This window comes from Perognathus longimembris, chromosome 23 (genome assembly GCF_023159225.1).
Source record: "Perognathus longimembris pacificus isolate PPM17 chromosome 23, ASM2315922v1, whole genome shotgun sequence".
Lineage (NCBI taxonomy): Eukaryota > Metazoa > Chordata > Mammalia > Rodentia > Heteromyidae > Perognathus > Perognathus longimembris.
Genome location: NC_063183.1, coordinates 26,645,329 through 26,660,214, shown reverse-complemented (window position 1 = coordinate 26,660,214; position 14,886 = coordinate 26,645,329). Strand labels below are relative to the sequence as shown.

The window sequence follows — 14,886 nt, the reverse complement described above, 5'->3', positions numbered from 1 at the left end:
TAAGATCAAATTAAATCAATCTCAAGCGCATTTTGTAAAAATTAATTTTTTGTATAAAATTATATAATTACTTACCTAAACATGCTTGCACAGATTTAAGATGAAGGTGCCACATATGCAGAATAGAATAATTGTTTCTATCCTTTTCAATTACTACTAGGAAGAACTTTTCTGAAAATGGTGGTGGTCTATACCCTATTGTTCAGAGGCAAAGAATAATTGTGTTACTACTGGACCAGAAAAAAATAAAATAAAAACATTTTAAACATTGAACATGCTCATTAATATGCATCACAGTTGGGGAGAGAATACTATGTGAAAAGAAAAAAAACAACACTACATTTCAGAGGGTAAAACATCTTGCTTCCTGCACTTCTCATTGGTCTGGGAAAACTAACTGAACTTTTCAGAACCTCTAACAAATTCACTCTCAGTGCTAATCAAAACAGTTACAGCACTGCATACAGTTACTTTTCAAAACAATTTCCTAAATATAATTTCTGGGCTAAAGTCTAATGCCATTGAGCTGTCTTTCAAACTGTAGTTTTCATCCACATGCCCTCTTCATCTATAAACAACTCTGACAGAATTGATGTACCTACCAAGAGTTATGAGAGCATGACTTTGGACAATTCATATTTATAATGCTTATAAATACCTTTTAAAAAAATAAAATAAGTATTCCTAACGTATGAAACTGTAACCTCTCTGTACCATCAAGTTTGATAATAAAAATTTGAAAAAATAAATAAATAAAATAAGTAAACTCAGACTCATTTTAAAATATACCTTGTGATGGCTGAAAAAATACTTCTGTTTCTTTTTTCTCCAGATCTTCCTTATGTGGTTTATATCCTATAATGAAGTCTTCTTGAAACACATGAAGCAACTGTGTATTTGAGCCACACTACAAATATGAAAAAAATGAAGTTTTCATCTTTGAAAATTCCTTGTTTCCCACCCACCCCTCAACACTGGCACAGAAGAAGAAACAAATCTAACAAATTTCTGGGGCTTGAACTCAGGCCCTGGGTGCTGTCCCTGAACTTCTTTTGCTCAAGGCTAGCACTCTACCACTCAAGCTCTATTTCTGGTGCTCTGTGAAGATAAGAGTCTCATGGACTTTCCTTCCCAGCTGGCTTACAACTGCAATCCTCAGATCTTGTCCTCCTGAGTAACTTGTAACTAGGATCATAGGCATAAGCCACCAGCATCCAACAAAATCTAACACGTTTCTATTAACCCACTAACTAGAAAAGTAAAAGCAGCAAGCAAATTAAAACTATTTCAGAAAAATATTACTTTAATGCCATCAAAGCCAAGAGCAGAAAAGCTCTAGTTCAAACAGATAATTAGGTTTTTCTTAAAAAATAGAAAAAACAAACAAACAATGTCAACATCTCCACCCAAAAAAAAGAGAGAGGAAGGGAGGGAGGGAGAGACAGACAGACAACAGACAGAGCAGAATCTTGGCTCAGCTTGTAGTCCTAGCTACTTTGGGTGGCAGAAATAACAAAAATCAACCAATAGCTAGACAGCAACATATCTGTCATCCTAGCTTCATGAGGAAGCACAAATAAGAGGATCATAGTCCAGGCCACCCAAGCATAAATTGAGACCTTATTTCAAAAACAATCCATGCCAAAAGAAATGGTAAAATGGCTCAAGTGTGACAATGCTGGCCCAGAAAGCGCAAGACCTGACTTCAAACCCCAAGACCATCAATACTGCCCCTCTTCCCACTGCCACAAAAACTATAGTTAATAAAGTGATCCACTGACTCTCAGCTCAAAAGCAACACATCTCGGGGTTGGGAATATGGCCTAGTGGCAAGAGTGCTTGCCTTGTATACATGAAGCCCTGGGTTTGATTCCCCTGCACCACATATATAGAAAACGGCCAGAAGCGGCGCTGTGGCTCAGGTGGCAGAGTGCTAGCCTTGAGCAAAAAGAAGCCAGGGACAGTGCTCAGGCCCTGAGTCCAAGACCCAGGACTGGCCAAAAAAAAAAAGCAACACATCTCATGACTAGCTAGAGAGGATTATGCCAGCTATATAAGGCTCACTGGGCTAGTAGAATAAGTAACTTTTCCAATTCTATTTGAGGATACAAAAAAAAAAAAAATCAAAACCTCAGAAATACTCAAAATCCACCTACTAGAGACCAATGTAGCAGTAATTATGAGGGATTCTAATAAGTCACTAATGACACATCTCTGGAGAAATATATGAACATGTAAGTATGCAAGGCATCTCACTAGAAGGAAGCATGAAATATCACCGTTAGAGGCTATGCTACATGATCATGTTTTGAAATCACACAGAGAAAAGGAAAGATAACTATAAATGGTTACTTAGAACCATAAAGGGGAACTGACACTCAAGGAAAACTCTAGATCCAAACGTAAGTTTATTATGCAAGTGTGTCAAGACAGATGACTGCCACACGGATTTTTTTATTCACCAGTCCTGGGGCTTGAACTCAGGGCCAGAGCACTGTCCCTGACTTCTTTTTGCTCAAGGCTAGCACTCTACCACTTGAGCCATACCTCCACTTCCAGATTTTCCTGTTTTATGTGGTGCTGAGGAACCAAACCCAGGGCTTCATGCATGCTAGGCAAGCACTCTACCACTAAGCCACATTCCTATCCTTGCAACACAGATTTTAAGAAAACAAAACAGCTGTAATTATCTTGGCACTGAATGAATAGTCTATAATCTTAAGACAATAAAGGAGATCCAGCTCTTTACTTAGAAGGAACTAAGAGGACTAAAAGTTTAGATTAAGCCACTGAATTGAAAGTTTCAGGATGTCTGTCCGGGTAGAGACATTCATAGTAAAGGAGGCCTCTTCAAGGGAAAAAGAACAAACAAAGGGGTGAAGTACAAAAGAGTACAAAAAGCAGAGAACTCAGGCATGGTAGTGCACACCTAAAATTCAGCATTTGAGAGGATGGGGAAGGAAGATCATGAGTTCAAAGCCAGCCTCGAGTACATAGCAAGACCCTGCCTGCATCACAACTTCTCTCCATATACCTTCCCAAAAAGAAGAAAAAAAAAAATCAGAGAACATAATAAAAACAAATCTATAATGAGTTTTAAACTCTCATTTATGAAGCCCATCATTTATCAATACTTGTAGTTCACATTCCTTATATTAAAGACAGCCACAAATAGATGAGAAAATGTGAAAAGAAAGAATGCTGGGTGGACAATGGGCAGTGTGAAGGGTGCAGATGGGGCTGAAGGGATGAACTTAACATCCAGTCCATTAAAAAATTAAGATATCTACTGATAGAGGAGTCCAACCTACCCCTCTTCCAGACTTAAAGCAAAAAGCATGGAGCTTGAGGTTAAAAAAAAAAAAAGGGGGCTGGGGATATAGCCTAGTGGCAAGAGTGCCTGCCTCGGATACACGAGGCCCTAGGTTCGATTCCCCAGCACCACATATACAGAAAACGGCCAGAAGCCGCGCTGTGGCTCAAGTGGCAGAGTGCTAGCCTTGAGCGGGAAGAAGCCAGGGACAGTGCTCAGGCCCTGAGTCCAAGGCCCAGGACTGGCCAAAAAAAAAAAAAAAAGGCCTCAGCCTGGCACCAATGGCTCACATATATAACCCTAGCTACGCAGGAGGCTGAGTAGCTAGGATCTGAGGATCCCAGCTCAAGGCCAGGCCAGGTAGGGAAAGTCTGTGAGACTCTTATCTTCAAATAAACTACTCAGAAGAAGCTGGAAGTGGTGCTGTGGGCTTAAGTGGTAGAGTGCTAGCCTTGAGCATGAGAAGCTCAGGGACAGAGTCCAGGCCTTGAGTTCAAGCCCCAGGACTGGAAAAAAAAAATTTTTTTTAAGGCCTTCCTAGAAGACATTAGTAATTTGAGTCTGGGAGCTCTACTTCAGTTACAAAGAACTGATGTCGCAATTTTTCTACATTACTGGAATTGATTACATTTTTCTCAATGTTGTAATTTCTCTACATTAGTGGAAATTATTATATTTTCCTCAATACAGTGTGCATGACACCATGGAAAATATTACATAACTCTGTACTTTCTTTTAAATAGTCAGCCCCGTTTTCATTACTTAAAAAATGCTTTACTTCCTCAAAGTAATCTTTTTTAAATGATTGTTAGTTCTATCCTGTGGCTCACAGCCATGATCATGAATCAACTAATATCATCAGAGCTAACTAGATTTTACAAAGTCTCTACAGAGAGAAAGGTATCTCTTTCTTTCAAAGGTATTAGCTAGGAAGGATTCCTGACTACATGAAACAGTGTGATTAGGAAGTACACGTGTACTTACACGTTATCTCACCTGCACTGTAATGAACCTCATAAAAAATATCCACACAGGGGCTGGGAATGTGAATTAGTGGTAGAGTGCTTGCCTAGCATGCATGTAGCTCTGGGTTTGACTCCTCAGTACCACATATGCAAAAAAAAGCCAGAAGTGGTGCTGTGGCTCAAGAGGTAGAGTGCTAGCCTTGAGAAAAAGAAGCTAGGGACAGTGGTCAGGCCCTGAGATCAAGCCCCAGAACTGGCAAAAAAAAAAAAAAAATTCATACAATCCTAGCTATTTAAGAGGCTGAGATCTGAGGATTATACTTCAAAGCCAACTCAGCAGGAAAGTCTGTGAGACTCAGATCTCTAACTACCAAAAAAAAAAAAAAAAAAAAACGCTGAGGCCTACACAAGCAACTACCACTGAGGTCATTGAGATGAAAAGTAACAACAAAAAAAAGGAGAAACAGCTCCAGCCTCCACACAGCTGCACTACATTCTCCCTCTGCACTTCAAGACCAGGGCCATGGTGTCCTTGACTGAATCAGTTTCTTTAAAGAGGAAAGATACAGATACTATTTGACCAAAGAATAATCTCAAATCACTAAATTTTCACTTGAGAATCAACAAAAGTATTTAGTACCAAACAAGAATTAATCTGAAACTGAAATATATCATGTGTGCATAAAACATTTTGGGATAGAGTATATTATCATAAATTCACAAGCATGTTTTTACTTGGTCAGTTATTGCATCAAGTTCAATAATGCAGCCAGGTCGAGCAGTAGACTGTTGACTCACGATATTAAACACTTCTCCAATAAGTTTCTGTAAATGAAAAAAACACAAACTTATGAGTATTATCAATCTAATACAGTGTATAAGATATTAAAAGTTCCCCTAAATATACAGGGGATGACATTGGCAATACATTCAAATGAAATAGTTTGCTGGGTGCTGGTGGCTCACACCTGTAATCCTAGCTACTCATGAGATCTGAGGATCACAGTTCAAAGCCAGCCTGGGCAGGAAACTCCTTGAGACTCTTATCTCCAATTAACCACCAGAAAACTAGAAGTGATGCAGTGGCTCAAAGTGGCTGAGTGCTAGCCTTGAACAAAAGAGCTTACAGAAAGCACCCAGGCTCTGAGTTCAAGCCCCACAACTAACAAAAGTTCAACTTTCTATGACTGTCCCATTCGTGGTGCTTGAACTATGGGCCTGGGCACTGTCCCCAAGCTCTTCAGCTCAAGGCTAGCACTCTACGACTTGAGCCACAGTGCCACTTCTGGTTTTCTGGTAGTTAATTGGATATAAGAGTGTCAAGGAGGGCTGGGGATATAGCCTAGTGGCAAGAGTGCCTGCCTCGGATACACGAGGCCCTAGGTTCGATTCCCCAGCACCACATATACAGAAAACGGCCAGAAGTGGTGCTGTGGCTCAAGTGGCAGAGTGCTAGTCTTGAGCGGGAAGAAGCCAGGGACAGTGCTCAGGCCCTGAGTCCAAGGCCCAGGACTGGCAAAAAAAAAAAAGTGTGTCAAGGACTTTCCTGCCTGGGGGCTGTCTTTGAACCATGATTCTCAGATCTCAACCTCCAAAGTAGCTAGGATTATAGACATGAGCCACCTGCGCCCCACAATCATCTCATTCTTAAAGTTAACTAAGTCATCAGAAAAAGTGACAATGTAAGTAAATACTACACAATTTCAAGGCATCTAATTGTCTGAACATTTCATTATTCAGGTTAAATCCCAGGACAGACAAGGCTGATCTAGCCCACCAGGTCCAGCTGTGCAGCGTGTAGTGTGCCAAGAGTAAAGTATAACTAGGCCAGACTGAATGCAGTGGTCATGCCAAGAAGGGGAACTCTCTTGGGTCAAGCATGTTTAAACACACACATAAAGCCAAACTTTGGATCCCTCAAGTCCACAGAAGTTTCTGCTGAAAGGAAAAGCAGTCCCTCCTCTGCCACCTTCCACAAGCTCTTATATAAAAACCTTTCCATGAGTTCACCTAAAGTAAATGCCTCAAAGTTTTCCCCTCAGCATGAGGCTCTACTATTTATTAATACCTCTAGGACATAACAGGGCTTAATTCTCAGTCTAGCCTTAGGTCAGCTCTAACAGGAAATAACATATACATTGGAATTGTAGAATTTTTCCAATTTGTATAAGCAGTATGCCAAAGAGTACTATGGGAACAGATTTTGAAGTTATTAGATCAAGAAGGGAAATAAGTGGCTGAGTAGGGCTAAATCTATGGCTTTAAGCGATTTACCCAAAATTCGGGATTTAAAGTGTTGACAGTCTGCTGAGTTCATTCACTGAAATCTGTATCCAACTACAACCCTCATTTTGTGAAGCTAAAACGTTAAGATTTCCATAACACACAGTAAAGCTCTGCTATACCAATAAATACTTAATACAATAGATTAATGGATACAAATTCTAGCTACAATATGCAATATTATCACCTTTCCTGACCACAACTCTCTGCCAGCAGTGGAACCTTCCAACATCAACAGGAAGTTTTCTAAAAGTACACTCAGGCCTTGAAGTAATACACGTACAATTAACATGATCTCCACATTCATGTGGACATGAAAGTTTAAGTATTGCTGTAGACCACTGATTCTCAATTTCAACTGCACACTGACCCACTCAGACAGATTAAACTCACACTTAAATTGGTTTACTGGTCTAGGGTACAATTTAATCACAAGAAGTCTTTTAAGTTTCTCAGGTATTTCCAATATGAAGCCAACACTGAGATACACTCACAAGAATCCACACAAATTCCAGCTACAGTATGTAATATAATTAATTACCTTGCCTGCCCACAACTAACAACTCTGGGCTCACACTACCAAGCACTTTGAATAATACCAAAATTAGGGTGAAGTCATAGAGCATGTACCTTGGGCACAAAATTTCAGGGACACACACAAGGGCACACACACTCATACACATGCACACACACACATCTAAACAGTTTAGAATAGTATTTCTTAGGAACTCAAAACACTCATATTTAAATCTCAATCCTCCCATGTCTACTGCCCAAGTAGCTGGGTTTATAGATGTGAACCACCATGGTCAGTTATTAATTTCTTAAATCTCCACTTTAAGTATGAAAGTATTCTACTGTGGTAGTCAAGATAATGGGCCCAATCCCAAAGACGTGACCTGTCAATATGTTCCCTTAGCTCCAATCCAAGAGCTCTGTATATGTGAATAAATTCAGAATCTTGAGGTAAGGAGATAATTCTGGATTATTCCAGCGGACCCAATATAATCATAAAGTTGCTTATGTGGAAACAATGGGGTCAGATTCAAAGAAATAAATGTGACAGTAATCCCAGAGGCAAGAGAAACTTGAAAATGCTGTGTTTCTACTGTTAAAGATGGAGAGAAGCTAGAAGCCAAGAAACACAGATGGCCTCCAGAAGCAGGTAGAGGCAAAGGTAAAAGATTCTCCCCAGGAGCTTCCAGAGGGAACACCGCCCTGGCAACACTTTGATTTTAGATAATAAATAATAACTTACCATCATAAGTAATAAATTTCTAAGATAATAAACTTGTGTTAATCACCAAGTCTGATAATTTGTTACACCAACAGCAACAAAGAGACATGGGGATAAGAGATAGCCTCAGTCTGTAATCTTCCTACCTATAGCAAAAATTCAAATCTCTTCAATGTCTACTATGAAAAAAAAAATAAGCTGGCCTTTACTTAGCATTGACTAAAATCCTATTTTAAGGACTAGGAAAGCATATGACAACTTGCTACACTGACGCACAATTACAAGGGAAGTAACTAGGAGAAGTGCTGCTCTAACATAAAAACATAAAAAGGATGAGCAGCAATAATGAAAACTTGACAGAACATGGTCATGCCATCTTTAGTAAGATTGACAGTAAGTATCACATTCTGTACACTGTGTTTTCAAAAGGCAAAATCCTGAGAATTCCTTACAGCATAGGGCTCTCCTTCAGAATTCCTTCAGCAGAGGACTCAAATGCTCCAAGGGACTTCAGAAGTTCCTAACTATGCACCAAATGTAACTGAGAGAAAAAGATGATTAGTGTGATGAGTTCAATTAGTGTCTCCAAAAAGCTTATGTTCATCCAGAATCCCAGAATCTTACTCTATTTGCAAAAAGAGCCTCTGCAGATAAAATTAATGATAAAATCATAGTAGAGTACAATGAATACTAAGTCAAATAACAGGAGACAAGAGAGCTGGGCACAGAGGCGCATGCCTATAATCCGGGCACTCAGGAAGCTGAGGTGGAGGAGAAGGGCAATCAGAACTACATATTGATTTCAGATGATAAATACTGTCAAGATGATTGACATCTTGATTTCAGGCAACATTTATGTGCAGCAAAAACACGAGTTTATGTAAAATATATGAGGAAAAAGTTTTTAGAACTGAGGAAAAAAAATAAGACACCTTCACAGTTATACAAGGCAAGCTCTCTCGCCACTAGGCCATATCCCCAGCCCCTACCTTCACAGTTATAGATGGAAGCTTCAACACCCCTCTTGCTATCTGACAGAACAATTCAACAGAAAACCAGGAAAGCTATCTAAGAGGTCAACAACACAGGATGAACTGATAGGGTCTATCTGACATTTACAGAGCACTCTAGCCAAGAACAAACAGCATAATTCAACAGCTCATTTCAAGCACTTATGGAACACACCCTAAAACAAACTGTGTCTTGAGTAATACAAGCCTCAACAAAGTTTAAGAGACTGAGAGGTCACATAGTGTGCTTTCCTACCACAATGGATTCTAACTAGGCATTGATGGCAGGAGAGTTTCTAAATACTTGGAAGCTAAGTAACAGTTCTAAATCTTACCTATTCATCAAGAACAAACCAAAATGCTGTTCTCATTTATAAAGACAGTAGTTGGGCCAGACATTAATTAGTATTCCTGCCCTGATCTAATGTCTTCCTCTCTAAATTATAAAAGACATCAAGGGCCATACTGTGCAACTAATTACATAACACCTCTAGGTATCTCTTCTTCTGTCTTAAATGATTACTTAACATCAAATCAACAATTCCTCTCCACAGCTAAATTTAAAGCTTCCTAAAGGCAGACACTAAAACTTACAGGAGAGGTACATGGATACACAAGGACATTATTGGGTGTCCAATACTGGAAACATCTTTATTAGTATAGTTGTTTTATAAGGAGATGTGTTAGGTAAATGAAAAATTCACTGTTCAAATCTATATATTAGCTACTGAGAGTTTCAGTTCAGCAACTAGAATACAATACTACTACTACTGATAACATACATATCTAACCACAGGAAATGTTTTTCTGGTAGTATTGGGGTTTGAACTCAGGGTGTTCCACTTACTAAGCAAGTGTTCTACCACTTGAACATCACCACCAGTACTTAATGTTTTGAACAGTCTTACATTTATTCCAAGGTATGGCTGGACCATGAGGTACCCGGACCATGAGGTACCCCTTTACAATTTCCATGTAGATAAGATGACAGTCACATCAGCTTTTGTTGGTAGAGATGGAGTCTCATGAACATTTTGTCCAGGTTGGCCTGGAACTACCATCTTCCTGATCTCTGCTTCCCAAGTGCCTAGAATTATAAGCACGAGCTGTGTGCCTGGCCTAAACCATTGGATTTTTTTTTCAAAGGTGGGTCAAGCTTGGGGAAGCTCAAATTTTCCAGTAAAAATGTACAGTTTGGTAAAGATGCATTAAAAGTGAAAGTAAAGGAACCAAGAGTCTCAAAAATGTCAAGGATAAATAACAGTTTAGAGAAAAGTCATCACATTTGTTCCTTCGTGTGCTACACGTATTGATATATAGTATGTACACTAAAATTGTAATATGGCTATCTTGGAATATGAATTTTTTAAAAAGTTATGCTGGGCACCGGTCGCTCATACCACTTAGGAGATCTGAGAACCATGGTTTAAAGCCAGCCTGGGCAGGAAAGCTCACTGAGACTCTCAGATCCAATTAACCACCCCCCAAAAAGCTGGAGTAGAACTGTGGCACAAAAACTGTGGCACAAAAACTGAGAAACAATACCTAGGCCCAGAGTTCAAGCCACAGGAATGGTACAAAAAAAAATTGCCACGTTTGTCATCTCAGCCAAGAACATTTTCTCACTCTAACATTCCCTGAACACCACTAAAACAAAAGCCCCAAAGTGAAAAGGGAAGTCCTTATCAGTATAGACATACTAATAAAGATTAACAAATACTTACAGAAGCTTCTGGATCTGACAGTTCATCTAATAATTTTCTTGCATCTACTACAGCTTGATAAAGTCTCAGATTTTTTCCATCAGATGCGACAAAGCAAGCACTTGCAGAGTTGCAATATGTGCCTGACAAAGGAAGATTCTGGTTATAATTGGTAGCTTTTTTTTAATTACTAGCTTAAGTATAAGAAATAGTCACACTTTTCTTTTTAGGCATAACTATGCCTAAATCCTGATACAATTGATGGATATAAAATTGAGACAAAATTTAAGTAAAAAAAATTACAAAAATATAAATTCTAAAAGTCCAACATCTGAACACTTAATAAAGGCAAATAAAACCATTCTGTGTATAAGTAATAGCTTCAATGCTTTCATTAATTTTGCAACTAAAAAAAAATGAACACTTACCAAGGCAGTAACTGGGAATAAGAGTTGGAAGCCATGCCACATTAGAGAAAGCTGAGGTATGTAAAGAATTAATTCTAGCCAATTCCGACACTCCTCCAGTGTACGACAAAGGTCCTATTGGGTCTACACGCCACAGAATAAGTTCACTGTAGATGGCATTTGGGTCATGAAATGTTCGGGTTGCTGCATTTCTAATAGGTTGTTTAGACAAACCTTTTGTATGTTTCACAGGATCTATTAACCTATTTAAATTACTATCTGAGTCCCACTGACAATCTGATTCAGGAGTCAGCAAGGCATTATGATGAGAGGACGTCAGCAACAATGGTAAAACTGAATGACACGCCAAGTCATTGAGATGAAATCGATGGCCACAGTATCGAAACTTGTGGGATACAGTCAGAACAGTGGTGAAAGCAGACTTGTCTGCAAAAGTGACCGCCCACTGATTTAAAGATCCATCTATGTGCTTAGAGACCATCATGACTGTGGGAGCTAAAATGTTCATATTTATACTGTGTGATCTAGAGTGCAGCTGTGGTCCAGAAGGACTGTCTTCAGGCATCAGCTCTTGGTGTGATGGAGTGTGGTGGGAATCTTTCATAGCATTTATACAGGCATACATCATGATGTTTTTACTAAGAGAGCTGGCATCCCCAGAGGGAAATGCAACAGGAATCCGAGAAGAAAAAGAAACCTAAAAAACACAAATATATGACTCAGTGTACATAAGGAGTTTCTTTTCTTCTCAAATATAATTTTCCAAAAACACTTCAATTTTCAAAATCTCAGCTTTCTAGTAACCTCTTTATGGTCTAATTCATTTCTTAAGCTGATGAAATATCATATCACTATTCATTTCCTAAGAGAACATGGAAGAAAATAAAAGTTTCAAATGCACTGCTTCCATATCAAAACGAACATAATCATGGCTGTAAATTGCAATAAAACTGAAGAAAAATAACAGATAAAAGTGCCTTACGGGGCTGGGAATATGGCCTAGTGGCAAGAGTGCTTGCCTCATATACATGAAGCCCTGGGTTCGATTCCCCAGCACCACATATATAGAAAACAGCCAGAAGTGGTGCTGTGGTTCAAGTGGCAGAGTGCTAGCCTTGAGCAAAAAGAAGCAAGGGACAGTGCTCAGGCCTTGAGTCCAAGGCCCAGGACTGGCCCCCCAAAATAAACTTTTTTTAAAAGGTGTCTTAATAAATAAATAAAACTAGAGAGAGGGGCTCATTTTGAATCATATTTTCAGGGTAGTTTCTTACCTTTATTTAAATGGCTAGCAATTTTCAGAAAAATCAACATAAATATACTCAAAAATTCAATATTGACAACAAAAAGGCAAAACATTTCTTTGAACTAGATTTGCAAATATATGGCCACTAGTCATCTATGAAAGCAAAAGCAAGTATTCTTTGTCAGTGACTTCTCAAAGACAAAACTTTTTAGTAATTCTGAAAATCTTCAAAGTCTACATAGCCATCTTTTTCCTTTTTTTGCCAGTCTGTAGGCTTGAATTCAGGGCCTGAGCACTGTCCCTGGCTTCTTTTTGCTCAAGGCTAGCACTCTACCTCCTGAGCCACAGTGCCACTTCTGGCTTTTTCTGTTTATGTGGTACTGAGGAATCGAACCCAGGGCTTTGTGCATGCTAGGCAAGCAAGCAAGCACTCTACCACTAAGCCACATTCCCAGCCCAGCCATCTATTTCTTTTGTAAAGAAATGTAATAATTGTTTAATCAGGAAACTATACCTGGACTTGTCTGAATATTCCAGGATTATATTCATCCAAATACTTTACATGCCATACTAGAAAGGTACCATCCACAGGGTGAATTGTAAAAAGCATGTCAGGATTCTTATTCCATTCTGTTAGCAGCATTTCAATCTTCCGGTCAAGCAGGACTGTAGGCAGTGGCATTGGGATGCTAGGTTGTGAGCAGGTTCTAGGACTTCCTTCTCTTTCTCCATCTTCATGTTCTGAAGATCCTGTACCTGCCTCAGATTCTCTATCCAGGGATAATTCTGAATCAGAAAACATGTTTATCAGAATATACATAATACTATAAAATGCCTTTAAAAACTATAAATCCCTTTTCCAATTCATGCAAACTATTTTTGTCTTAATTGAAAATTACTCTATTTAGGAACTCGAAGTGAGGTCAAACAGTAGAGCATTGGCCTTGAGTGAAAAATCCAAGGGACATCTTGAAACCCTGAGTCCAAGTCTCAGTACCAGCACCAAAAAGAAAAACACCTGTATTACTTTTAGATAAGCCAAGACTTCACTTACATTATTATTATTGTTACCAAAAAAAAGGATATGACCTCCAAGCAAAACATGTTCCAACAAAACGTAGAGTGAGCCAGACACCAGTAGCTCATGCCTGTAATTCTAGCTACTAAGGAGGAAAAGAACTGAGGATCTTGGTTCAAAGCCAGCCCAGGCAGGAAAGTCCATGACACTCTTATCTCCAATTAACCACCATAAAACCAGAAATGTTGCTGTGGCTCAAAGTGGTAGAACGCTAGCCTTGAGTGAAAAAGCCAGGCCCTGAGTCCAAGCCCCAAGACCAAAAGGAAAAAAGTAATTTTTTTAAACTTAAAAGACTGTTTGCCAGACATGTGGGCACACATCTATAAGCAGGTTGAAGCAGAAAGGTTCCAACTTTGAGGCCAGACTGGGCAACTTAGCAAGACTTTATCTCAAAGAAAAATAAACAGAGTAGGGCTGTACCTCAGTGATATAGCACTTGTCTAGCATGCACAAGGCCCTGGGTTTGATACACTGCACAAAAAAAAGAACAAAACAAAAAATGGTATACAGTGAGGTGGTGTTTTCAGGACCTAGCACAGTGCCTGGTCTATAGGAGATAATCAGTAATTATGAAATAAGTAGAAAAGTTAAAAAGAGAAAGAACAGAATTTACAACTATAAGACATGCCAGAGAAAGTTGGTATTTTTCGAGAGAAATCAAACAGCATACTAACCATGGTCCAGTTTCATACGTAAACCCCTCTCTCTTTCCTCCTGTGAACGCTCCTCATCTTCTCTATCTGCATCATTGCTTTCATGATCGAACTGTTTTTCTGAAAGTTTTCTTAATTGGTACATAAATATTTCAGTCGATGATGTAAAATGGAATTCCTTATTATTTAACCAGTGAACTACAAATCCCCCATTTCCATCATCAATGTTGAATGCAGTGCCAACTAGGGCATTTGGAATATCTGTGGGAACAAAATAGGTGAAATTTTGATAGAGATTCTAATTTCTTTAAAAACCATGAAAAATATTCATAATGACTAATTGCATACTTCTACAAAAAGGTGATCCTCACTGACAAAGACTTAATGTTGCTTCCAACCTTAACTGAATTTAATAGTAAATGTAAATATTAAGAATGGCACACACTGGGCTGGGAGTATGGCCTAGTGGCAAGAGTGCTTGCCTCCTACACATGAAGCTCTCAGTTCGATTCCCCAGCACCACATATATGGAAAACGGCCAGAGGGGGCGCTGTGGCTCAAGTGGGAGAGCGCTAGCCTTGAGCAAGAAGAGGCCAGGGACAGTGCTCAGGCCCTGAGTCCAAGGCCCAGGACTGGCAAAAAAAAAAAAAAAGAATGGCACACACTTACTAAATTACGGTATTAATTGAAAAAACAAATACAGAAGGGCTGGGACTATGGCCTAGTGGTAAAGTGCTCACCTCATATACATGAAGCCCTGGGTTCAATTCCTCAGCCGGAAAAAGCCGGAAGTGGCACTGTGGCTCAAGTGGTAGAGTGCTAGCCTTGAGCAAAAAAGAAGCCAGGGACAGTGCTCAGGCCCTGAGTTCAAGCCCAGGCCTGGAAAAAAAAACCCCACAAATATATCAACATAATAAACCTTGACTAAAACCTGGTTTGGAGAAAGGAGATGGAAAGATAAAGCAGAAATGTC

The 14,886-nt window shown here is 39.2% G+C and overlaps 1 protein-coding gene across 2 annotated transcripts in view; it reads right to left on the bottom strand.

The window, feature by feature from the left end:
* Dmxl2 (Dmx like 2) overlaps nucleotides 1-14,886 on the bottom strand; it is a 98,695-nt gene that overhangs the window by 44,458 nt on the left and 39,351 nt on the right. For both annotated transcript variants that reach the window (XM_048332139.1, XM_048332140.1), the window contains exons 10-16: nucleotides 13,935-14,174; nucleotides 12,697-12,968; nucleotides 10,940-11,636; nucleotides 10,533-10,654; nucleotides 5,014-5,103; nucleotides 790-907; nucleotides 76-195 (exon numbers count right to left, since the gene is read on the bottom strand). In XM_048332139.1, coding sequence (XP_048188096.1) covers nucleotides 76-195; nucleotides 790-907; nucleotides 5,014-5,103; nucleotides 10,533-10,654; nucleotides 10,940-11,636; nucleotides 12,697-12,968; nucleotides 13,935-14,174 — 1,659 coding nt within the window. The remainder of the gene's footprint in view (nucleotides 1-75; nucleotides 196-789; nucleotides 908-5,013; nucleotides 5,104-10,532; nucleotides 10,655-10,939; nucleotides 11,637-12,696; nucleotides 12,969-13,934; nucleotides 14,175-14,886) is intronic.